This window comes from Hippopotamus amphibius, chromosome 3, assembly GCF_030028045.1.
Source record: "Hippopotamus amphibius kiboko isolate mHipAmp2 chromosome 3, mHipAmp2.hap2, whole genome shotgun sequence".
NCBI classification, from domain to species: domain Eukaryota; kingdom Metazoa; phylum Chordata; class Mammalia; order Artiodactyla; family Hippopotamidae; genus Hippopotamus; species Hippopotamus amphibius.
In genome coordinates this window covers 70,810,719-70,838,338 of record NC_080188.1, presented here as the reverse complement: position 1 = coordinate 70,838,338, position 27,620 = coordinate 70,810,719, and the positions used below count along the sequence as shown (strand labels likewise).

Genomic DNA, 27,620 nt, shown 5'->3' with positions numbered 1-27,620 from the left:
ACAGAGAGTTCGAAGTCATTTGCTCAAGATTATACAGCTTGTACATGGTAGAGCCAGGTTCAAACTCTGGCTGTCTCTGCTTCAGAACCTCTGTTCTCGTTTGTAGTCTATACTTACATATACAAAGAATAGAAATTACCAACCTTAATTTATCAATATAATTAGCAGTTTTGTGAGTAAATAATTTCAGAGCTCATTGTTCAAACAAATATTTTTTCTAGATGATATACTAAATGGGAATATGTTTATGTTTCTGCAAGTCTGTTTAACTTCAATACAGTCTGCAGTTTACATTCAAAAGTAAATTCAGCAAATGTGTTCTGTATTACATTTACTAATAATATAGTGTAGTGAAAGCATAGATTCTGAAGCCAGCCCACCTAGGCTCAAACCCCAGCTTATAACTTTCCAGCTATGTTGGGCACTTTATGTCTTTCTGTCTCAATTTTCTCATCTAAAATAGTACCTTTCTCATAGGATTTCTATAAGGATTAAATCACTTAATGTTTGTAGGGCATTTAGAATATTATCTGGCACACAGGTACTATATGCATATATGTCTGTTAAATAAATTATGTCTGACATCTACATAATTCTGGGGATAGGAGGCGAGGCTTCAGAAAAAACAAATCCGCTACTCTGTGCAGGTTAATTACTGATATTCAAAACCATTTTAACCCGAATTCCTGGGTTACTCTCTCAGGAACCAAGAAGTAGGAATGGGGAAGTGGGAAGAAATAGGGGAAGAATTCTATGGTTGACACGGCAAATCCATAAAATGGAAAAATCAGCACTTCTAAGTTGCAGGACCCAGAGACAAATGCCTCTTAGGGTGCATAGTATCTTAGGAATTGAAATAAGGCTAGAATGGCTGGGATGTAGTGAGGGAAGATATAGAAAAGTTTCCAGAGAATTAGGGAAACTAGTAGAGTACTCATTACTAATCTAAGATGTTTAATTTGATAGCATATGGCCTTTACTTGGTGTAATATCTTAATTGTTTCATTTTTGTGCAGCTGTGTGATCTTGGGTGACTTATTTAATGTGTCTGTGCCTCATCTGTAAGATGGAGATAATAATAATACTTGCCTTTTATAGAATTGTTGGGCATATCAAATGAGTTAATATACACAAGTACCTAGAACAGTGCCTGGCACAGAGTAGGAACAATATGTCTTCACTCTTCTTATACATAGGCTTATAGGTTGACTTCATTCCCCGGTCCCTGTGTAAGCCTAATCTTTTCTAACAAAGAAATGATTTTTTAAATAATGAATTGTCCCGGGTTCTTTATATAACAGTTCACTTAATATAGAGTCAATTTTGAGCTCATTCAAGGGAATGTAAAACCAAAATAAAAGCAAGCCAAAGAGTCATGATACAAGGATTTTATGAACACATTTACTCTGATATTTCAGTGTGCAGATAAAAGAGTCTCAGTTATCGGAGACCTTACATGTTGTGATTTTGAAATTGCCTTTCAGGTGCTTTATAAACTCATATTGATGAGTGCAATAAACAGACGGTAAATTAAATTCTCTAGGAGATTAATTACATTTTAGGAATAAGTTAATGGTCCGAAGTTGCCTCATTTTTTTTTAGATCACAGAATACCGTTCAATTCAAATAACAGATAAGAATAATAGTATCTTACCCTTAATAGTATCCCTGAAGATCACACTGTCTAACTCTGTAAGACAATTGATGACCTAAGTCTATGTTTCAAAGAGCTTAAATGGCTTCCTCTAGGTACATACCTGAGGGGGGATGAGAGCCCAGGGCTCCTGACTCCTGGCTTGCTGTTCTTTCATTGTGTAACAGTGAGCCAGATGAAGTAAAATTTACATGATATCTACTTACTTATTTTTAAAAAAATAATAGTAATAACATTTATTGAAGACTTGCTATATTCCAGGTTCTGAATTAACTGGTTTCATTTTATTCCTGTAAAAACTCTATGAAGTAGGGGAACTACGTGAGTTTAAAAAGGTGAAGTTCGTAGAAGAATCTTAACACACTGTGGGCCTTCAATAAATGTTAGCTCTTGTTGCTAATATTCCTTGCAAATGTAGTTAAATTCTTCGGCGTTCACTAAGAAGCAGAGAGAAAGGGTTTTCTCTGAAACAGGTCATTAGAGGGAGTCCTATGTGTATATGGAGAGGACCAAGGAATGTTTCTATACTGACTCATTGCTTGGTGCTCAGGTTGAGTGGATGAATGGATCTTTTTTTTTTCCCTGAATAATGTCCTAACAGTACAAGAAGGGGAAACTACGCTGTGTGCCTAGAGCGTGATGGTTCACACTCCCACAGTTCCCCAAGTGGTTCTGATAAACGTGCACAGCAATAGGAAGGAGGGTTAGAAATATTGGACAAGCAAATGAATTGGTATTTTTTTGACAGTTCTTGAAAATATGGCATTCATTCATTCATTCATTCATCAAGGTATGTGTGCTAGTTGCTGGGCAACATTCCAGGCTCTGAGGATGAATAAAACATCGCCTCTGTCCTTGAAAATCTTATAGTATGTATTATGCAGACAAATATATAAGTGATAAAATGATGGTAGCACACAAGAAATGGTAAATGGCCCAAATACCTTCAAAGAACTGTGGGAAAGTTGATGAGCCAGGGACTGCTGCCTGGAGGAGCCAGGAAAGCTTCATGGAGGGGGAGGTCTTTGAGTTGGTTTGGAGAGCCCTGTGTGAGTTTGTCAAGCAATGAAGATAGAAAGGTGTTTCCAGATAAAGAACCACAGTGCAAAGGTACATCTGTATTTGGAAAACATTGTGTCTGCATAAAGGCCATGTTGATAAGGGGGTAAATAATATTGGAGAGTTTGTGTGGCAGTCTGTTTATGAAGGACCGTTGCAGATAGGGGCACGAGATGATCAGAATTGTGTTTCAGGATAATAAGTTTGGTGGCCATGTCAAGCCGGGGCAGGAAAACCAGACAGAAAGCTGTCATCTTGCACCAGATGAGGAGTGGGAGATGATGAGATGGGGAAACTGGAGTGAGATATCTCAAGCAGAATTGATAGAGTTTGGTCGCTAATTGTCTTTGGAATTGACTGTGAAGAGTGAGAAATTGACATTGATCCTGATGTTTCAGGAGACAGTGGACAAGGGTAATGAAATAGGATTTCTCAGGGGAAGTAGATGAGTTTGAAATCTATTTGCTACCCCAAAAGTTCTTGGCATTTTGATTTTAGTTTCCAACGTGTATGTATCGTGTCTGCCTAATTAGATTATAAATATTTGTTGAACGAATGAACACATGTAGGCTAGTGATGGGATAGAAGTCTGTTTGTGTTAAGGGCAACTCCCCATAGATTATGCCACGGAGGAAGCAGTGGGATTGAGAACTTTCTCTAAGTGGAAACGCTGAGGGGAGTGGGCAGTACTGCTTTAGGCGATAAGGTAGGAAATGGGAAGGAGGTGGACCTTTGTGAGTCCAATGAGATGACTGTAGGGCGTGGTCAGGAGTCTGGCACTGATAGGAAAGTATCTGCAGAAGATAAAGGCGTGGTCGGTGCTGTGATGATTTTTGTAATGTGTATTATCTGTCCTTTCCACGTGGTACTCAGCACAAGCTACCTTGTTTCGCTTTGTGTATGTGTGTGCCTGCTAGTGTTCCCAAGCCAAAGGTCCAAGCTCCTTGTTGGCAGAAACCACGGTTTGGTCTACATCCTAGGCTCCATAAACATTTGCTAAGACTGTTTATTTGTAGTTAGAGTCACTAGAATAATGGTGAGCAATCCTGTATTCATGAAACATGATAAAAAAATGTTCACAGTTTTGTTGAGTCCCTTGAGCTTTTTAAAAATTAGATTACCCCCAAGGAGTAATGAAGCATATTGCTAATGAATGTGGACCCTGGAGCCAGACTAGGCTCGAAATCTCGCATTCTATTCACATGACACGGGCAGCTAATTTGAACTCCACGTGCCTTGGTTTCCTCAACTGCATGAAGGAGGTAATAGTACTATTTACCTCACAGGATTTTGCAAAGATCAAATGAATTAATATAGGTTAGTTGCGTAGCACGGTGCCTGGCATGTGTCAAACACTCTCCAAGCATTTGGTGTTACTATGTACTCCATTGATAGCGTCAACAAAGAGAGTGAGCCAACATTTAACAATGTTTTCTGGGCATTTTAAAGAAGTGACAAGGCAGAGGTAGCTTTCTAATCTTTCACACCGTCCTTAGCGCACCATGAGAAGGCAGAGCCAGTGCCACACAGTTCTAGGGACTGATTGGTATCTCAGCCTGCACTGCCACCTGCCCCTGTATGGTTCACACAGTCTGTTTCACTCGCATTCCCTTTTTGTTTTTAAACCATCCTCTCTAGAATAACCAGGGAGATATTGGCCTTAGGATGTCATCCATTCATTTCATTTTGAGCAACATTTATTAAGCACCACTAGGGTGCCAGGCCCTGGGATGGAGACATGAAGAATGCACCATGTCCCTTTTCACCACAGTCTCCACTCTGTGGGATATTTTTGCCTTCATCTGAGCCCAGTAGGGTGAGTTGCGCAGTGTATCCACTCTCTCCCGCCGCCACGCGCTCCCTTCCTGTGTGCTCACTGCAATGGGGCTCCCTGGAGGCCCGGGGGGTGGGGGCTGAAGTGCTGCCTGCCCCAGGAGCTGCTGTCCACAGGTGTCTGCAGACAAGTGATTATGACCAGCTCAGTGCCAGCAACTATGGTCATCTTGAAGCTGACCACCCCCACCCATCTCCACTCCTACCTTGTGCTCGTCTTCCCATACCTTCTCCCTGAAACCCACACTGCCTCCGTGAATCCTCTGAAAGTCTTAGTTTTTTTTTTAAATTTTCTTTTTTTTTTTTTTATTGAGGCATAGTTGTTTTACAATGTTGTGTTAGTTTCTACTGTACAGTGAAGTGGAGTTCCCTGTGCTATACAACAGGTTTTTTTTTTTTATTTTTCTTTTTTTTTCTTTTTTTGGGGGTACACCAGGTTCACTCATCTGTTTTTATACACATATCCCCGTATTCCCTCCCTTCCTTGACTCCCCCACCTCGAGTCGCCCCCACCCTCCCCGCCCCAGTCTTCTAAGGCATCTTCCATCCTCCAGTTGGACTCCCTTTGTTATACAACAACTTCCCACTGACTATTTTACAGTTGGTAGTATATGTATGTCTGTGCTACTCTCTCGCTTCGTCTCAGTTTCCCCTTCACCCCCCGCCCCCTCCCATACCTCGAGTTCTCCAGCCCATTCTCTGTATCTGCATCCTTGTTCTTGTCACTGAGTTCATCAGTACCATTTTTAGATTCCGTATATGTGAGTTAGCATACAATATTTGTCCTTCTCTTTCTGACTTACTTCACTATGTATGACAGATTGTAGTTCTATCCACCTCATTACATATAGCTCCATCTCATCCCTTTTTATAGCTGAGTAATATTCCATTGTATATATATGCCACATCTTCTGTATCCATTCATTTACAACAGGTTTTTATTAGTTATCTGTTATACATATTAGTATATGTATGTCAATCCCAGTCTCCCAATTCATCCCCCCTGCCCGCCACTTTCCCCCTTTGGTGTCCATAAATTAATTCTCTACATCTGTGTCTTTAGTTTTGCCTTGCAAACTTGTTCATCTGTAACATTTTTCTAGACTTGACATATATGCGTTAATATACGATATTTGTTTTTCTCTTTCTGACTTACTTAAAAAGATTAATTTTCTAATAGTCTACTTATGATTTTTTTTGCTCATATTTTCTTTCTTTTTTTTGGTTTTTTTTTTGTTTTATTTGTTTTTTTAAGCTCTTTATTGGAATATAATTGCTTTATACTCTTGTACCAGCTTTTGAGGTACACCAAAGTGAATCAGCTGTATTTATACATATATCCCCTCCCTCCTGCGACTCCCTCCCGCTCTCTCTGTCCTGACCTTCTAAGGTATCACCCATCGTCAAGTTGATCTCCCTTTGTTATACAGCAACTTCCCACTAGCTATCTATTTTACAATTGGTAGTGTATATATGTCTATGCCAATCTCTCACTTCATCCTACCTTCCCCTTCGTCCCCGCCCCCCCAACCCTGTGTCCTCAATGAGGTATCACCTCACACTGGTCAGATTGGCCATCATCAAAATCTAGAAACAGTAAATGTTGGAGAGGGTGTGGAGAAAAGGAAACGCTCCTGCACTGTTGGTGGGAATGTAAGTTGGTACAGCCACTATGGAAAACAGTTGGGAGGTTCCTTAAAAAACTAAAAATAGAACTACCATATGATCCAGTAATCCCACTACTGGGCATATACCCTGAGAAAACCATAATCCAAAAAGAAACATGTACCATAATGTTTATTGCAGCACTATTTACAATAGCCAGGACATGGAAGCAACCTAAATGCCCATCAACAGATGAATGGATAAAGAAGATGTGGCATGTATATACAATGGAATATTACTCAACCATAAAAAGGAATGAAATGGAGCTATATGTAATGAGGTGGATAGACCTAGAGTCTGTCATGCAGAGTGAAGTAAGCCAGAAAGAGAAAAACAAATACTGTATGCTAACATATATATGGAATCTAAAAAAAGAAAAAAAAAAAAAAGGTACTGATGAACCCAGTGACAGGGCAAGAATAAGGACTGATGGTGAAAGTCTTAGTTTTAAACTGGGCTTTGAGCCGCAGGTGAAACTAGGTAGCTTGGAGCCTGTGGGACTCAGATAATCACTCTGCTGGATATTCTTCAAACTCCCCGCAAGCTATAAAAGTCTGTAATCCCGTAATGATGATTTAGGACTGAGGAAAGTATAGGCAGTGTTACTATTAATATTTATATTCTCAGTAATTTTCTATATAATTTTCATTGAGAAGATTTTGTTGTTTTAAAGAAGATACCTGTTTCAAGCTTTTGTAGATGAAATCTGTTTCAGACTTAACGTACAGTAAGATGTCATTTGGCTCCTTTGCTCTAATTAATTTCTACTCTTTTCCCTGTGATCCACAGTTTGGGGATACGGCTTCCTGTCAGTGACAATTATTAATCTGGCATCTCTCCTCGGATTGATTTTGACTCCGTTGATAAAGAAATCTTATTTCCCTAAGATTTTGACCTATTTTGTGGGGCTGGCTATTGGGACTCTATTTTCAAATGCAATTTTCCAACTTATACCAGAGGTAAGGAGGTTGGCTGTTTGTTTTTGTGAATAGTTGTTTCTTTTAAATGTTTCAGCACTTTGTACATTTTAAGCCTCCATAATTCTTACAGCATTTTATGGTCTGGTTTATAGTGTTTTGGATAAGAGAAAGCTGAATCACAGCAAATGAAAAGGCTTGTCCCAAGCTGCAGGGGAATTCAGTGTCAGAGAGCAAATTAATATTCTGGGAGGCCAGCCACCAGGACGTGCTCAGACAGCTCTGGGACACCTCGGAGGACCTTACAACTCTATTCTGTCTCACATTTGGAAAATTTAATTTTTCTGCACTCTTTATTTACTTATTTATTTCTAAAGTGCATGCAGTGTCAAATTTACTAAAGATATACAACAAAATTCCTTCATTTATTTACCAAAGCTATAGAAGACTAGAGGATAAATTAGAACATGGTTGACAAACCTTTTCATTTTTTTTTTGACTGTGGAAAAAAATCAATCGAGGGCCAATAAATAAACAGCAGCTTATTTTTTCCTTTGGTAAAATGTGTTATTGATCTGCCATTGACTAGAGTGTGCTATTCAGTTCATCAGCACATGATGTATATGCTTTGTTTCAAATCTATAATGTGGCCATATGAGGAAGAGAGACGGAGGGAGGAGAGTAAGTGAGAGGAAAAGAGACAGGAAGGAGAAAGAGACATTAATAGGAGAGAGTCACAAAGGGGAACTAGAGAAATACATATACATGTGGACAGTATCTCCGCATCCACGCACACACAAAGGTGGGGGGCAAGCGCTGAACAAAGAGAAAATACATAGTACCGCCTTCAGCTTGTAAGTTTTAGAAAATTATAACTAAAGCTCTAGTTTTCACAGCTATATATGAAAGTGGGGATGTAACTTCTTAAAGTCATAGTTTTATTATTATTGTTATTATATCTAGAAAGGACCTAGGAGAACATCTACTTCAAAGCCTCGACTGTAGAGATGAAAAAATTAAAATCCAAGGGGATTAAATGACTTGATTACAGCCATGTAATCAGCTAGTAACAAAGCTAGATGACAATACAGATTTTCTGATTTAAAAAATTATATGTAATATTATGCAGGTAATATATTGGATATTATATGTATTAACTGATTGTGGGTCAAATTAAATTAAACAAACTGACGTGGACTGAGGATTGTACATTTATGATTTTGAGGGTTTCTATTTTATTGAAAATGTAATAATACATTAAAGTGTCTATTAGGAAAATAAGAAACTTCTCCGACAGCACTTATAGATGTTCTTTTGCCTTTCTTTGATAATTAGGGCATTATGGATGTGATCAAAGAATTATGTAAACACTAAAGAATTATCTTTTTAATAATACCTCCAATTCACATAGATAGTTATTTCTTTTGTGGCAAAATTATTTCCCCTTTGTTGTTTTATTTTCATAACCTCTGTGTTAGGTGTATGGAGTAGGTATTTTTATGCCATTTTTGCACTGTGTAAATAGGTCGAGAGAAGTCACTGAAACGAAGATATGGCATGAAGTCTCCCCAGAGACAGATGTAGAGCAAGAACCCAGGCATCTTCTATTCTAGACTGCTGTTCAGAGGGGAAATTTACAATGTGTGGAATGGTATAAAGCTGTGGCTTTTCACATGTTACGCTCTCCTGCTGTTTTACTTATTTTAAGTTTGTGTTTCTTGTCTGCCTAGAACGTCTTGACGCTTTATAATTTCAAACTCCAGCTCTTGCCCGGTGTCCTTTAAACAATGAATTATTTCATTCTCATCATTTGTCTGTGTGTGTGTGTGTGTGTGTGTGTGTGTGTGTGTGTTTGTGTGTGAGCACCTGGTATCTTAAATCTTTTCTTCTTTATTCTGGGGCTCGGTCCTTGATTTATTTATCCCTTTAGGACTTATTAGGATCCTCTAAGTTCAAGAGGATCTCTCTTGGGAAAACAGTAATCCAAGTGACCTGCCATATTTGTTTTAAAAAGTTGATTCTGGATATGATGGGCAAATATATTACTTTTAGAAAAAGTGGATAATGAAATGTCTCATTTGTCTTAATTACCCAAATCTAATATTATGTTATATATGTGGGAATCAGTGCTGCTTTTTTACTGCTAAAAGTTTACTTTCTCAAGGCAAATATTGCTGAAGGTGTTATAGCTACGAAACTATGAGGTACTCTGGGAGCTTTATTTAATAGACCTTCCTCTGATTGTAAGACTTCAATGCCATATCTTATAGTTTGATTACTCAGATTTCAGAGTTTTTGTTTTACGGTTTTAGCAGGTAAATTCACAATATTACCTGGATGTGAAGGATGGACTTAGAACTGTGGTGAAAATTATATACTGAATCAAATTAAATTACTTGGTCTTACCTGAATTGCCTTTTTTTCTCCCTCAGGCATTTGGATTCAATCCCAAAGTTGACAACTATGTTGAGAAGGCAGTTGCTGTGTTTGGTGGATTTTACATATTTTTCTTTTTTGAAAGAATGCTGAAGATGTTATTGAAGACGTATGGCCAGGTAAATGGACTTTATTTAAAATGTTTGATGTTTTACCCACTGAAGCTACTTTATATAGGCAAATAAAGGCAGGAATTTTATTCTTACAATTATGTGAACAGTTCAGTTATTAGACTTGTGAATGTGAGGAGAAAGAATCAATATATTGGTAAGTATAAGAGGAACACTTGATTCTTATAGAATTTGGAGTAAATATTAACAATTTAATGTCCAATGACAGATGCACATAATTTGTATCCCACTCATATTCATCAACATAAGAAGGTATATGCACCCTGACATGATAAAACAGAAACAGGAGAATCTAATAAATGAAGATACATTTAAAGGGAGAGAAATTTTATAAATCTAGAAAGATTACACCACATATAGCATAGACATAAAAATTTTCTCTTATAATTAAAAACCATTAAAATCTCTATTTTCTTGCCTGTATGGGCCATCTTTGTTTCTTCTTATAACCTTTTCCTCCCTTATTTTTCCATGTAGAATGATCATACCCACTTTGGAAATGACGATTTTGGTCCTTCTCAAGAAAAAACTCATCAGCCTAAAACGTTACCTGCCATCAATGGTGTGACATGTTATGCAAATCCAGCTGTCACAGAGCCTAATGGACACATCCATTTTGATAATGTCAGTGTGGTATCTCTACAGGTATTGCAATTTTCTTTACTGCCCCTTTACACTATGTGAAGACTGCTGTGCATGCAGCCAAGTCAGTATTTTGTGCATTTAATTGTGTCAGACTTATTCCTGCATGTGTGGGATAAGTGGAATGTAGGTCTGTTTCTTTTTCCACTTTCCCTCCGTCTATTTACTACAAACACATGAGTTAAGCAAGAAATTGTGGGTTACTGGGTTGGAGGCTTTTCTATTCTCTAAGATGGTTTAACTATGTAAGAGTTACTATGATTTATGCAATGATATGTAGCAAAAGTAATTTAGGGCATTTCTCTTATTTTGCAATTCTTTTAAGATACAAAACCAAAGAATCCCTTTGAGTGATTTTGAAACTGAAAGAAGAAAGATGACTTGGAAGCTATTAAAATTGTGTTAATTAATTAATTGATTTAGAATTTGCATTCCATTTTTTAAATAATGATAATAGGGCTCATTTCTTAAGCAAGTATTATATGCCAGGTAATAGGCCAGACACTTGTTTTATCTCGTTTACTTTTTATAACAGCTATTAGAAGTAGGGATTCTTTTCTACATATTAGAACTACTAGAACTAAAAGTAGGGATTATTTTCTACATATTAGAATTATTTGGAAATCAAACCCAAATTATGTATGCAAAAAGAGAATTTATTGGAAAGAGAGTGGCTGTCTAATGGGACAGCCAAACTGTAGGAAGGTCAACAACCTTGGAACCATTAGAGTCATTAGGACTCCCTCTCCTCCTCTCTGCATCTTAGAGTCATTCCCTTCTTTCATTATGGGCGGCCTCCTTCATAAATGGGAAGCATAGCCACTAGCAGCTCCTGGGATTTATGTTTTATAATTTCAGCTACTATAAGGAAATTTACCTGCCTCTTTAAGTCCTAAATCCAAAATTTCTGGCAAGTGTCTCCTTGGTCTAGCTTGGATTAGATGTCCACTTCTAGATTAATTTAAGTGCTTAGAAGGTTGGGCCCCTTGTATGGTCCCAAGGAATTATGGATGCAGTCAGAGAGTGGTTTTAAAAGGGAGACTAGGATGCTAATGTCATTGGTGTCCACACAGTTCTTATTTGACAGATTAAGAAAGTGGAGCTTTGGATGCTAAATAACCTCTCCAGGGTCTCTCAGCTCATAAATGACAGATCCACCAGCTACAAAGCTAAATACAATATAAAAGAGGACAATTAAAAATAAAATCAAAAGGAAACTAGTTAAGAAAAAAAAAAAAAGCAGAAAAAAGATATTTGGAAGAGGTTATTAGTGCAAATGACCTGAACTTTCTTCTGGAAAGAAAACATGATTGGTCCTATACTTCTTCCCACCTGATTAAGGAAGATCTCAAGTGTGTTTGAAGAGGCAGTTTTGTGTGAGCAGTAAGCTAAGAGAGGAAATTATTTCATACAATGTAATGAACGATGCTTTCAGGCAAGACTTTGCAAAGAATATGTAAATGTTCAAATAGATAATTTCCTATAATAATTACAGCTAACATTTATTAAATATTCAAGGACTGTGCCTAGAACTTTAGATGAATGATCTCATTTGATCCTTATAATAGCCTAGGAGACAAGTGCTCTTATAATTAGGAGACTGTGGCTAAGAGAGGTTAAATAAACCCAAGGACACACAGCTCCTAATGAATGAAGCTTCTGTCAGGCCTGAGGCCATCTGATGCTGCAGCTTGCACTCTTATAAGCCTTGCTGGGTTGCCTTCATCGTGTCACGGCTCTGCTAGACTCAAGATGATAACATTAACTCTTAATAAATATTAATTTTTGTAGGGGGAGGAAGATAATTTTGGCCCATGGTCACTGCTTTCTGAGGACAAATAAAATTGAACTGCTCAAAAGTCTGACTTTAGTTTTAAAGTTTTAGGGCTTCTGGTTTATGATTCACAATGGCCAGAAGACATGTTTGCAGTAAATACAAGCACCGTGGCAAAGATGGGGTCCTAGACATGATTCTGTTGTATATAATTTAGAAATATCAACCAAACGGCCATTCCTTCTCTACTTCTGGTAGTTGTGCTAATATACAGGCTTTCGTTCATTTATTCAGTAAACATTTATTGAGTACCTGCTCACTGTCCTAGGCACTGGGCATTCAGAAGCAAACAAATTCTTGTGAAGCTTATAGTTTATTCGGCAGAAATAGACAATGTAGAAAAGAGTAAGACAAGAAAATATCAATAGCATTAACTATTTTGATGAAAATAAAACATGGTGATGTGGGAGTGACCTGTACAGACTTCTTTGATTGATCAAGAATGGTCCCTTAAGAGGTCAGCAGAGAATTGGAGAGAAAGAAGAACCAGCCATGCAAATATTGGGGAAAAGACTATTCCAGAATCTTTGAGAATAATCAAATGGGTCCCCTACAAGGGACCTAGAAGCTGAATGGAATTATATTTCCTGACATCAATGCTGGAGACCAGTGGCACAGTCCCTTCAATATTCTGAACAGAAGCAACTGTGGAATTGTAAACCTGGGTAGACTATCAATCTAGTGAGAGAACCAAGTGAAGCTAAGAATCTGGAAATCTGCTTCTAGGAATGAGAAGTCCACCTGAAGCACAGAAGGTGTGTGCCAGTATGACAGGATGACAGCCGTGAACCAGGCCTTGACATGAGCTGCATAAAAAGTCCTGATGCTAATTTCCTCTTGGGACTGTTTTCTGGCCATTTTGGTTGTAGATATAATCTCTAGTGAAGAGAGATTTAAACAAATTGAGCAACATACTGTTATTTTCAGTTTTCTCTTCACATTGTGTTGAAAAGAATGGAAAGAAGCGAAATTTAAGAAATACTATCAGGGTCCAGATATTGCTCTAAGAGACAATGAAATAGAGAAATATAAGTGATACTGATTTTAATAATAAAATTAGAATATTTTCTAATATTTTATATGGTAAGAATATATTTAACCTAGGTGATCCCATTACAATGATTGAACATGGCATGTAAAATTCATGGTTCATTTCGAAGTCCAAGTATTGCCCTGAAAATTTTGTTGACGATTCCTCTTTTTGCTGTTTTGACACCGCGAAGTTTTTCCAAATTGAAGATAATAAGAAACTATCTAAGAGTGAGTTAGAAAGGTAATTTACTATGACATTACTATCAAAAGAATACAAATTATAGACAGTGTGGATTATAACAGCATGATTCTTTGTTTTTCTGGAATACAGGAAGAACAAAAATGTTATAGAATAATTAAAATGTGAGATGTAGGGATGTCTTTATCAATATTCATCCAGACAATTTTGGTTCATCTCAGAATACTCAGAAATGCAATAATGTTTAAGTTTAGTTGCCTCTGGTATTTTGTCTATATTCACTCACATAAAAACTATAAATTTACATGTATTTTAGAAGATTTTGTTGCCATGGAAGCAAATTTATCACAGTATGAGGCTAGAAGATACTTAACAGTTTGTTAGCTCGATTATAACTTTTAAATATTTAGACAAATGGTGTGAAACTTCCTTAGTACCCTTGTTCCAGTCTCAGAAAATGTTAGCACTGCCGCCTGTGTGGCACGTGTGTGTGTGTTGCTGTGGGCACGTAGGAGCATTCATGTTCTGGGGGACATGATAGAGGTGATAGAGGCATAATAAGGAGGCAGTTATGGGGGACAAACGGGAGCACAGGACTCTCTTTCTCCAGTTATCTAGTTATTGCCTCTGAGTAACATTTCACATCTCACCCTGTGACACTTGCTCTGTTCATTTCTCTCTCTGACTACTGCACAAACACAGGCAGACGTCATTGCAGTATCTCTGCAGCCAGATGGGTCTTTTTTCCCTGAGTCTACAGTTTTGGAAGGACTGTGTTTGTTAGACATTGATTCCTCAGGAATGTTTCGTACTGTGGGGAGTGTTAGCTCTTCAAGGCCACTAGAGGGCCCATCTGGTTCATTCCTCCAGTAGTCTGTAATCACTATTTTTTTAAATGAAACCTCCTGTGCTTTCATTTAAGAATAGATGCAAAAAAAAAAAAAAAAAAAAAAAAAAAAAAAAAAGAATAAATGCTATTAAATATGAAGTGATACGAGCCACTCATTCTTTCTAAGAGAGGAAAAATTCATATCAGCCATTTTTAGAAACTAACTATTGTGAATTTTCTGTTTAACGTTGAGATGCAGTGAAGAGGAATTTGCAAAGTGTGGTGATGTTATTACTCTGTCAATAACTGGAAGGAAGTGATACTCTACAAATATAAAGATAACATTTTTGAGGTGCTTGGGGTATCCAGGAGAGTCCAACAGATTTTAAAAACACTTCATTCATTCAGGTATTCATTGAGTACCTAATATGTACTTGGCATTACTCTAAGTACCGAGAATTCATCAATGGGCCCGAACAGCTTTCTGCCCTTCCATAGCATAACCGAAGTATTATATAATATACAGAAATATTATACACAAAAGTGGAAAGCATCCTTTTTTTAAGTACAAAAAATCAAATCAGAAGCTCTGTGTATATGTGTGGGGCTTGCGTACTGCTCTTTTCTCTTGTGTGGTGGGTTTTTCTCTGTTCTTGCCTGGAGGTGGGAAGGATGGTGTCCATTCTTGGCTACTCATATTGGGAAAGAGGGTGAGAGAGGAAGGGGTTGGGGTGCTGTGAACATCTGACTTGATACCCTTATCTTCAGGACCGTACTTCACGCTGGCCTTTAGTTTGCTTTGTGTCCTTGAATTTGAAGGTCTCTTCTGGTTCAGTTTCCCTAGTTGGGTAAATCTGTAGTCATCATTTGGGGTGGCTTCCTTGCTGAATCGGTTTGGGAGCAATAATCTGGGGCTTTAATTGCACCCTAAATAAACTTACAACTAATCTTCTTATTTTTAGTTCCACTCTTTCTCTTCAGAGGCACTTGGTGCCTCCATTCTCTAAACTTCTGTGACTTTCTAGGCCCTGCATCACTTTGTTTCTTTTGACTTTTTTCTTCTGTGGGGTCAGAACTCATCCTCCTCTTTTCACCCTCCAAAATAAATATCTCAGCATTCTCATCTTCCATTCTTTCTGTCCTTGTGACTCTATGTCATTTTTAGTCTTTAATTTTAGGAAGTTTCAAGAGGAACTAGGGAAAAGTACATAACATCTAGTCTGCCATATTTCACCAAAGACCTATTTACTATTTTAAATCATATAGTTTTTGAATGTCACGAGATTTAAAAACAGAAATCAGTTACTTCCTTTTATGGGGTTCTACTAACAGTCAGTTAAAATTGAAAATGATACATGTAATAAATTATATAAGAAGTGGTTTTCATTGGTCTTGATTGACAGATGCTTACAAAAAGCTAAACTGGAGGCAAACGATGTCCCTACACAATTATGAGGAGGATCTCTGAGGCAGGTTGGTTGTTGGTGGCAATTGTCTGCTCACTGGATCCATCTCCATGCTTCCTTGCTCCCCACAGACTACTCTGTGAGGCTGCAGTCTGTGTGTTTTGAAAGTCATGAAAATTTGTACGTGAATCCACTCTGAGTTTAGCCCACGCTTTACTAGTACTAACTCCGCTTTTATTCACTTTTAGTGAACACCTTTTCATATTTTCTATAACTGTTCCAAAAATTTTTTCATTACTCCACTAAGTTCTCACTCTGACCTTTTCTTCCTTCAATGAGGAGACCGCGAAGATTGTTTGGAATCTCCGTGAACTTTGCTATCTCACCCCATCCGCTACTTCCTGAGAAGTGCTCTGTGTCCTCATCTGCTCTCTACCTTCCCTTTAGTGTCAGAACTTGTATCCTTTCTCTTGCCAGTTCCTCCAAACGTGCTGATCTTGCCCATGGCCTCTTCCCATTTCATTTATCTTTCCTTCTCCCCGTGTCTACAAACATCAAAAGTCTTTTCTTCCTTCAACTATTCTTTTTTTCCTCACTCTGCTGCTCCCCAAGATTTCTCACATCTTCTCTACACGGTCCATTTTCTTGAAACGTCAGCTAATACTGAAATACGCATATATGTCAGACATTGTCTTAAGTGCTTTACATATAGTAACTCATTTACCCCTCAGAATAACAACTGTATGAAGTGAGTACAGTAATTATCTCCATCTTAAAGAAGTAAAACTGATATACAGAGAAATTGAGTAACTTAGCCAAGGTCACATGGGTACCAAGTTAGGATGTAAGCCCAGGCTTCCTGGTTCCTGAGATGGTTAACCATCACCCTGACTACACTGCCTGTTATTTCCATTTGCTGACTAGTCTTTACTCCCTCCCTCCTCTTATTCATCAGCTCCTCAAATATTTAATTGTGTATCATTTAAAAATTCACTACCTATTCTCTGAAATTTCTGGAATGACACAAGTGGTTTTTCTAGGCAGCAGGCTGTATTCTTAACACTCATTCTCATTCTTTCTGTAGCATTCCTGTTGTTTAGCACACATTTGAGTACCTATTATTGGCTAAATGCTAGGAATATAAAGGCAGATTTTTCACTGGAACTTATTTCCTCCCTCTCAGAATTACTCATTAGATAGTTTCTGTGACATGATACCACTCTTCTCCTGCCATTTTAGCTGCTACCTTCTTGGTGCTTTCTCAGAATCTCCTTTTCTTTGCAGGACAGCTGGGAGGGGGAAGCAAGTGTTTTGGAGTTAGATGGGGCCAGTGCTAACGTCTGGGCAATAAAACATGTGTGATTTGGGGAAAGTTAGTTACCATCTCCGAGTCTTTGTTCACTCATCTGTGAAACAAGGAGCAAAAAATCCTTAAATTAATAAGTTTTTGTGAAAATTATTTATTATGGGCCAACTATGTGACAATGTGTCTGACATTATATGCACGTAATAAATATATATTTCCCTCCCTCTTCCTTTCACCAAATTTTTTTCTTCTCTTTCCTTCATTTTTAATCATAGTGATCTCATCAAATCCTATCACTTCACTTTCCATTCCTCTGGGATTAACTTTTAAATCTATGTGCATAATTACTTACAGATCATCATTTAGAAGAGGGCTTCTTATACTAAGCCATAAAGCCTTTTGGATCGATTTTTTTTTCCCCAGTGGGATAGAGTAACACAATGAGAGCATAAAAACATATAGAATTCCATGCTTTCTCATCTTTATTACTTACCCTTTAAAATATTAGAGTGCCTTTCCTAGAAACTAAAGTTTGATTTTTAAAACTTGAAGGCTATTTGGTAATAAAGACAACTTTCAGAATGCAAATGCCTGCAAGCCTGCCGTTGACTTCTGTCAGATAGACTAAGAGAATGGGAAACATTTACTCTCACTGGAATAAAACTTGAAAGTCCAACGTAACTGGCCACTTGAATGATATTATCAGTGTTTGCATTGCAGATTCTCTGTCATCCATCCAGTTGTGTCTGTCACACTCTGACACATTCAGTTCATTTAAAAGGACATTGAAAGAATGGCACCTTAATTATTCAGGGAAGGTATTTGATTGTCATATTATTGAAATAATTGGGGTGCATAAATAAATCATTTAAAATTGAATTGAGTTGTAGTTAGTGCTGTTAACTTTTTAAATCTGGATACAGACCTTTTATACAGCTAAATTCTAAAGATGAAAAATTTAGTGATACAAAATGTATCACTAAATGTAAAAATGATAATTTGAAAGCTGAGAGAGGGCACCAGTGAATAAAGTCATGTGACTAGAGATAGTACATGCAATCTAAATTAAATCAGAACTAAAATGGAGAGGTTTGAAATGTCAACCAGAGCAACTTGCCAGAAAGGGAAAGTGTCCATTAAATACCACTTTTGCTTTTCCGGATAAGACCACGTCCCAAATACGTAAATTTGGCAGAAGCATTTTAGTTGATACCAAGTGTGAGGAGGGATTTAGGGTTATCTGCTGTCCCTGAAATTAGCCAGTCATTTGGCCAGCTAAGACATCCCTGTTCTCACACAGGGAGGCTGGTAGCATCACCATTGATACAGAAAATCCATAAGGAAAGAGTTGGTACTACTGACTCTTAGGCCAGCTGGGAGAATCAAATAAGGTAATGCACAGTATATGAAAGTGCTTTGGAATGTACCCAATCTGCACTATTTAATCTATTTGAAGGACAAACAGTTGCTTAAGGGTCTCAGACAGGTACTGATAATGATATCCAAATGAAAAGGGAATATTTTAGTCATCTTATAGACATTTATATGATTAATACTTTTTGTAAAGTTTATAATTTTAATCCATTTGTAGGTGCTTTCAGTCCATGCAAACATAATTAAAATGTTATGAAATTTTGAGTTCTGGGTATAACTTATAGATAGACTTTCAGGGTTTTCTTTTGCCTCTGTAAATAGACACACACACCCAATGTAATTTCTATTGAATAATGAATATCAAAGTAAAAAAAGGAAAAGAAAGAAAAGGTGTTCAAAAACAAGACATTTCCAGAGAAGTCTTCTCAACCTCCCTAGAAGTTGCCAGAGAAATCCTGACTGATTTCTATCCCACTTGTTTGCCAAAGAATCATTAAAAATTCACTCAAAAGAGTACTACTCATAGTGGACAGAAACCTTTTGTGAATTATCAGGATAAGATGCCAAAAACTGCTTGGTTTCCAACTCAGTTTACAAAATGCAGAGCAAGAGAGAAAACAGATATCTTTGATGCTGGTGAGAAAAAAGGAAAGACACATTTGATAAGAGTTCCAGATAGTATTGGTCTGTCTTGGCAAGGGCTGGTCTTCTGGTGTTGGAAGACCGGAAATGGGTGCGTGAGCCTTTGTTTCAGAAAAAAATTATAGTGTGATAAACAGAAATGAAGCAGTCGGAAAGAGAACTCTAGAAGAAAGAGGGGAGGAGGAAAGATGATTAAATTTTCTCTAAATGAAAAAATTTTTATTGAGGCAAAACATATATGGAAAAGTACACAGAAAATAAAATAATTTAGTATATATTAGTACCTTAAGGCACTAGGGCTTAATTGTCTCACGGAAACTCTGTGAGAAAGGTTGGGGTACATAGCTAGACTTGTAAGAAATGGATCATAGGGTTTGCACATATGTAATTTTATTGAATAACAACAAATTGCTTTCTACACTGTTATACTTATTTATACTCTCAGCAGCAGCAGAATTCACATTTTCTCCACATCTTTAGCAGTTGTTGGAAATTTCAGACTTATAACAATCTATTGCTTATTTAATGAATTTGAAACGATATCTTTCTGTGGTTAGCCTTTGTATATTTCTGATTCCTATTGAAGTTGAGCATCTCTTTATATGCTCATTGGCCATTAGTTTACTTTTGTGTTTCCTGTTCATCTATTTCACACATTTTTAGTTGAGTTGCTTATCTTTTTTCTTACTGCTTTGTATTAAAGAAAAATTATTCTGAGACTTGTTAAAATGGCAAGGGAGACTTTATTCAAGAGAACGGAAATAGGGGTCAACTCTGTTATGATAAACAGAGAAATGGGGCTCAACTCAGAATATAGCAAAGGCAGCTGAGGATTTATGGCTAACGAGCAGAGTGAGGGGGTCAGTGGATAGAGAATTACTAAGAGGAGACATCAAGAGTAGGAGGCATTCTTGTTAAACCAATGTGACAGCAGGCCAAGATGATCAGATATCAAGAATATGGGGATTCTTACTAAACTGATTTAGCAGGATTCTTGCTACAACTGGAGTCTGTAAACAAGGGCAAAGAAGCCCAAGACTGAGGTCTAGTTGAGAACAGGGCTCAGAGGATGCTGACTAAAGTTTCGTTAAGGAGAGTCTTTGTCATTTGTAAGGAGAGTCTTTGTCAGTTTGTATATATTCTGGATGCTAATCTTCATTGATTAAATGGATTACAAGTGTATTCTCAAAGTCTGTGCCTTCTCTTTTCACTTTGTTTATATTTTATTTTTTTTAAGTTTTAATTTTAGTGTAGTCAAATATATCAATATTTTATTCAAGCTTTCTACTTTTGTATTTTGTTTAAGATAGCTTCCCTTTGCCAAAATAAAGACTATCTTCTGTATTTGTTTCAAAAAGGTTTGTTTAATATATTCTGTGTGGAATTTATTTTTTTATATAAAAAAGGATCCAGTTTTTTTCTTTCTGTATAGATAAGCAGTTAACCTAGCTTCTCTTATTGAATAGATTATCTTATCTTTGCCATATATCATTTCTATATATCAGTGTGTTCATATCTAGACTTTCTGTTGTCTTTCATTTGTCTATTAAAAAATTTCTGCCTTATTACCACAGTACCTTAATTATTATAATTTATAGCGAACACTTTTCCAAGACAAGTTTCTTCACCTTGTTGTTTTCACTGAAAAGTGTCTTTGTTCTTCCATATCAGTATCATTTTGAGGATTTTTATTGACATTGCATTGAACTTAGAAATCAGTTGAGGGGCAGCTAAACATCTTTATGACATTTCAGATTTTCTTTGTTTTGTAATTTTCTATAAAAATGTTTTTAAAGTGTTCTGTTAGATTTATTCCTAATTACTTTGTAGGTCTGCCAGTATTATACATGGTATTGTTTATTACTCCATTTTCTAATTAGTTATTATGAAGAGTACATTGAATTAAGTATATTAATTTTAAACCTGCAGTGTTGCTGAACTCTCCTATAAGTCTTTGTATTTTATTTGGATTTTCTATGTAGATATCAATGAGCAAAGAAGCAATTTTTTTCTTCTTTTACAATTGTTATAATTCTTTTTTTCTTATTACAATTGCAAGGACTCACAGGACAATGCTGAGTAGAAGTAGTGTTAGCTGGTGTTTTGTCTTTATTCTGATTTCAATGGGTACACTTCTAAGTTCAGTAGGTTGCTGGCTTTGGTTTTTTTTTTTTTTTAATAGATACCATTGATTAGATCAAAAAAGTTCTCTCATATTCAGAATTTACTAAGTGTTTTTCTCAACGTTGAATTTTATTTGGAATTTTTTTCTTTTTCTATACTATAAACAAGTATGGATAATCTATACTTAGTTATTTTTACTTTTTTATTTTATAAATTTTAATTAAAAATTAAAAAAATTGTTATTTAAAAATTTTAGAAATTCAGGAGGAAAAATGTATCTCTGTTAGGGATCTGGAAAGCTTCTGTCTTTCTGAGAGGTTTTTTTCTTTTTCTTTTTTTTTTTCTTTTTACTTTTAGAATTGAGTCTTAAAGCAGAGCGAAAGACTAAATGAATACATAAGAATATTTTCTGACAAAAATTGTATCACTTCTAAACTAGAGTATTATTCAGTAGATGTTAATTGATTAGTAACATGAAAGTTAGAGCAACTCTGCTTTGTCAGAAGAACTTGAGCCAAAATAATGCCATTTGCAGCAACATGGATGGACCTAGAGATTATCATACTAAGTGAAGGAAGTCAGACAAAGACGAATATCATTCATCACTTATAAGTGGAATCTAAAAAATTTAAACAAATGAACTTATTTACAAAACAGAAATAGACTCAGAAACATAGAAAACAAACTTGTTGCTAAAGGGGAGGTAAGGGGGAGGGGTAAATTAGGAGTTTGGGATTAACAGGTACACACTGCTGCACACAAATAGATAAACAACGAGGACCTACTGTATAGCATGAGAAACTATATTCAATATCATATAATAACCTATAATGGAAACGACTTTGAAAAAGAATATACACATATGTGTATATATATGTATATATATATATAAATTTATAAATGTTCTGTATTTCAATGGCAGAATATTGATTGGGTAGCTCTTGATTTTGAGTAGGAGGCTTGGTACAAAGTTGTGGGCTCATGTGTCAGGTTTATAAGCACAAATCAGCCAGAAGGAGGAAAGCATTTTATGCAGCAGGTTTTCTGTGAAAATATGGTGGGGTACATTTTGAAGGTTCAAAAATAGATGGATTACTTCAGTGCAGGAGCAATTTATAGTCTAGAATTACGTTAATGAAGGTTTCCAGAAGAGTTGAGGAGAACAGGCTTTTCATGGACGTTTGCAGAGAATAAAACCAAATAGCAAGTTTGAATAAAGGATATGAAGGAGTTGAATTTTAAGGTTGATTTGCTTTCCCTTTAGACCAAACTTCTCAGTGTCAAGGTTCATTAGAAGAGAATTTGATGCACAAGGTCCCATGCAGTAGGCAAAACTGTCCTCAGGGACACTGGAGAGGAATGCAGAAGAAAATGACCAGGGGTTGGGGTGGGATGGAGTGATGCTATGGTTCCAGCTATAAATAGAAGAAGTCTCATAGGCCTTCAGTATATTGCAGACTCTCCTTGATAATATGTCTTTGTTTGCATCACCCCAGCACAGAGTAATGATTGCGAATAATCAATCAGCTTCCATAATAACAAGTTTATCTGAAGATGGAGAACTGGTACGGGGTGGGGGGGGGGCAGGGGTGGAGAGAAAAATTTGAAAGAATTTTCAAGAAAGAAGAGATTGGAGATTCTGCCCTGACAGCTGAAACTATGGCCAGGAAGAGTGGTCTGAAGGGTATTCCGAATGGTGCTGTATGTACTGAATAAGTCTTTCCTTGGTGTTTTCAAAAAGTTTTTAGTAAAGAATTTATACATTTTCAATGCTTCTGAAGTCAGATATAGCTACTTTTGGAGGATTACTATGCTGCAACGGGCTGTATGTAAGAAGAGGAAAGGCCAGATTTAATAAATAGATGCAGAAAAAGATTAGAAAAGTGAGTTATTTCAAGGAGTTTGTCATTGAAGGGAAGAAGAATGAGGGAGAACAGCAGTTTAGTGGAGGATCAGGATTCAGGATTTCGTTATCTAAGGGAGATTGCAGACAGAGAGGAGAGGCTGGAGTGGACAGACAGAGATTGGGGAAGCAGAAAACAATGGAATTTGTGGCAAGAAGGTCTGTTGCAGCAAATTCCTAGAGAAGAAACAAAAGGGAGTTAGAACATGAGTGGAGCTGCTGATCTTCAAAAGGAGAAGTGTTCTTATTCTAAGATAGAGTGGAAGGTGGGGAATGTGTTTGTGGGCGTAGGGGAGGGTGTGTGCCAGATGTCTCCATCTCAGGCAAGTAGGAAGTAGCAGTAAGGAATGTGGGATTGGGGAAGAGTGGAAAAGCTTGGAATAGGCTCTCTGTTCATGTGGTTTAGAGGTGATTAGAGATGATAATAGATTGCTGGGCAGAAAGGAAGAATTCTCAACCCTGAGCCTGTGTCCCCACTTTCAGGGATAGAAATGTTGACCTTTAACTCCTAGACTCACAAACTCAAGCAATGCTCTGCATGGGTGCAAGGCAGAGGCAGTGATATTCCATCTGGGTAGAATCCCACACTGTTGCAGACCCTGAGAACAGCATGCCTGCAACCTTTGGAGGGTTCTGGGAACCAGGTGGTCATATACTGAAGTAGTCTGCTCCTGTGTACAAACTTCCAGAGATACCATTTTGCGCTCCACCTCCTGAAAGCTGTCCCTGCACAGATTTTCTTTTCTCTGGTCTCTGAGCCATAGTCAATGTCAGGCAGAGCAATCCATCAGTAACATGTTAGATTTCTGTTACCTGTCACTCCTGAATAACTAACAGTAATAATTGTGATGGTGGTAGTTAGTGGTGTGATGTTGGTGATATAGATCGTGTGCAGGGAATATACTCAATACTAGATGAATATTATTCATGTACAACCTTGTTTGGTAGGTGTCATTTCTATTTCACAGATGAGGAAACAGTTTCAGAAAGGTAAGGATTTATTTGAACTTAGATCTGTCAAACTCAAAGTTCTTTTAAAAAAGCCAAGTTGCTTCCTAATGTGCATGTTTCTCATCAATTAAAATGACTACTTTTTTAAAACAAATTTTTTGTGGAATGAAAGATTCTTTAAATTCTGTAGCGCTTTATAATTTTCAAAGGTTTCACACAGATGTCTTCATAATCCTATAATAACCCTTTTTTTTTGTCTCTTATGCCTGTATTGCCTCTCCACCTCTTCCCTTTCCCCGTTGGTAACCATTAGTTTGTTCTCTGTATCTATGTGCCTGCTACTTTTTTGTTATATTCACTATTTTGTTGTAGTTTTTAGATATAAGTGATATCATACAGTATTTGTCTTTCTCTGTCTGACTTATTTCACTTAGAATAATACCTTCCAAGTCCATGCATGTTGCCACAAGTAGAAAAATTTCATTCTTTTTTATGGCTGAGTAATATTCCATTATTTATATATATTATATACATATGATATATATATATAAAAAATCTTCTACATCTGTTCATCTGTTGATGGACATTTAGCTTGCTTCCATGTCTTACTTATTGTAAATAGTGCTGCTATGAATATTGGGGTATGTTTATCTTTTCGAATTAGTGTTTTTGACTACTTTTAATGAAATCCAAACATAAATACATTTTTGTGAGAAAAAATTCTATCCACTTACCAAGCATCTACCATGTACTTGGAATTTCTTAAAGGTATGTATATCCATGTAAAAATAGTTATAGTGCAGTGTGATAAGTACTATAGTAGAGGTATACACAAGCTGTGCTGAGAAAGATGTGGCACATGTTGGGGTGGGAAGTGATGCAAATGAAGTGGTCCTGGATGCTCTTCTGAGAAGATGATGCATGTACCAGTCTTGAAGGATAGGAAGGGAGGTTGCTAAGTAAATAAGATCAGATGAAACGGTAACCTAGGTGCAGAGGATACTTCCAATTATTATTTGTAAGCATTTGGCCATTTCTAATTTTTAAAAATTTAAGGAAGTGCCCCTGTAGAACAGGAGGTCTTAATCATCCCCCTTTAGGAAGCTGTTTGATGAAATGCATGAAGTTTTGCAACAGAAGAATATACAGACCCACCAATTATCACATATGATTTAAAGGGATTCATGAACCCATTGAAGCACCTCTACAACCTCCCAGCTAATTCTCTCTGATGTTCGAGAGGTATTTGATAAAAGAAAATAAATGCCCAGGGGTGAGAGTAGAGAGTACTGTAGTAGGTGCCTTGCAGATATTATGTTTAATTCCCACAACAGTCCTGTGAAATAGGAAATATTTACAGATTTAATTGACTCAGTTAAGTTTAACTGGCACAGGTTCACACAGATAATAAATGGCAAAGTTACGAGATGCCCTCCTGGGATCTTGAGTTCCATCCCCATGTTTCCTCCATATACATGCATGACACGACCTTCCTAATGGGAACATTGCTCTAACCAGTTCTGATTTCTAACAATGAACTTACAAATGAACTTTTCCAGTGCAAGTTGAGGATTGCCTGCAGAGTGAAACCTCGTCAATTTCGACTCCACTAAACTGTCATAGCTAATAACTTATGGTTTGCTATATTTTGCTTATAGACTGGGCTGTAGAGTACTTTGGCATTCTCTATAAAAACTGCTTTTGAAATAATTTGTTAGGAAGATGCACCTAAAGTTTGCACGTTATCTAAAGAAACACCAAGTTGTTATTATGTAACTGAGATGCTGCATTAATCTTATCCGTACAAAGTGGCAGGTTTTCTGAAGGCCCTCTACCACAAACCCTGCTTGCTGTGGAAGCTATTTGTTAGTGTAAGTTCTGGAAAGCTATAAAAGTGTATTTATCTAAACATGTTCTATACTAAATTGCTTTCACTAATCAAGCAGGACTTATCCCTATTTAGAAGAATTAGTGAGGTTTTACTCAATTAGGCTTGATGTCAAGTTAATTTTTTCCCCTATTAGTATAATGAAGAATTGCTCTGTTGCTTTGTCGTGCATGCTGAATGATAAAAAAATTGGGAATGAATGCCAATACATTTTTCTTTTGAAAAATGAGGAAAAAAATTAAGAGGTTCAAGTAAATTATTCTGGGCATCAGAAAGAGTTGCTTAATTTTATTGTGTAGTTGCTTGGTTTTATTATGCAAACCAGCATAAGCAATGGAAAAATGTAAATATGTAGTCTGTTGCTGGTGTGTCTTTAACATTAGCTTTTTCAAGTTTTTTGAGATTCAGTTATAAAAGATGTCCATGTCACAAACACTGGACTTGCCAAAATAGGCCTCTTTTTTTTAATTTTAAATTTTTTATTTCTGCTCTTTGCTCATTTGAAAATATTTATGTGGTGCTATATTCTTTACATGCTACATCTTGCAGTTTGGGAATACTGGATCAAGACCTGGTGAGTAATTTTTACTCAGTGGATTGAACGTTGGAAAATTTGCCAAAGCATGAGATGTTTTATTGTAATAAGTAAAATTCATGTCCCAAGGTGAAGCTCTTGGGGAGGTAGAATTTTTTCTTTTTTCTATATTCTAGTATTCTGTATTATATTTATTCTATATATTTCAAAAATAAAAATCCTAAATTAGAAAGATCACAAAGCGAAAGTTTCCTGCAAATGAAGCGTGGTCTTGCTAAGAGGTTTTTTGAGTTTGACACTACTATAGTCTGTAGTATTAGCAGATTGTCACACACACACACACTCATACACACACACACACACACACACACACACACACACACACACCCCTGTAGATATTTATCTGCCTATATATTCCTATCTATTCAGTTTTACGTCTGAGGCAAATGTCCAGATTGTACATAGCACTTTTGTAACGATCAGTACTTCACCGATTATCTTAGTGAATAAAAAATAATTGAAGGTGTTTAAAGACCAAATTAAGTGTTCACTCAATAAATGTACCATCAGGTTACAGTCAGATCATTGACTGGGCGGTAAAATTTGATTTTACCTTGTGCTTGCTTTTTAGAGAGGCGATTTGAATCCCTGTTTGAGGATCTCACTGCAATTAAGTTAATGGTTCTTCATTTTTGTTAATTAAGTGGTGACTTTCTCCTGTCTTTACCGTTGCTCACCGTGTTGATGAGTGCCCCGATTTATTCAGATCTATTGTAAGTTTGAGTTCTTATCAGTCGAAAGGAGAATCCTCAATGTGTGAGCCCCCATTTCTTTTTAAAGTGGTTCTTCTTTTTGTTGCTGGTATCAGGCATCAGAGCATTAAAAGTAAAAAAAGAGCAAACTTTACTGAATCTTCTTTTACTTAGGATTATCAGATTGCTTAATGAGGATGATTTTATTAAACCTTTATAACAACTCAGTGAAGGCAGATTAAAGAAAAAAATTCAGTAGCTGAGAAAGCACCAATAAAGATCACCAAACCATGCAGGTCTCTGATTTGATGCTTTCTAGTTTATCTACTTTTATTACTAGATTGTAAAATACATATCAGAAAAACTGAGGTGAGGGATCATCAGTAGTTTTCTAGGCTGCAAACCAAGCAAATCTACAGATCGTTTTACATTTGGAAAGTAAAATCGCAAAAATCCTTTACCTGGAGGGCATCATTTTGCAGAAAATATCTCTGGATTCTTTGCAGTT

General features: G+C 36.7%; 1 protein-coding gene across 4 annotated transcripts in view; it reads left to right on the top strand.

Moving 5' to 3' along the window:
* SLC39A8 (solute carrier family 39 member 8) overlaps positions 1-27,620 on the top strand; it is a 72,910-nt gene that overhangs the window by 26,807 nt on the left and 18,483 nt on the right. For all 4 annotated transcript variants that reach the window (XM_057729630.1, XM_057729626.1, XM_057729629.1 and 1 more), the window contains 3 exons: positions 7,001-7,170; positions 9,561-9,683; positions 10,173-10,340. In XM_057729630.1, coding sequence (XP_057585613.1) covers positions 7,001-7,170; positions 9,561-9,683; positions 10,173-10,340 — 461 coding nt within the window. The remainder of the gene's footprint in view (positions 1-7,000; positions 7,171-9,560; positions 9,684-10,172; positions 10,341-27,620) is intronic.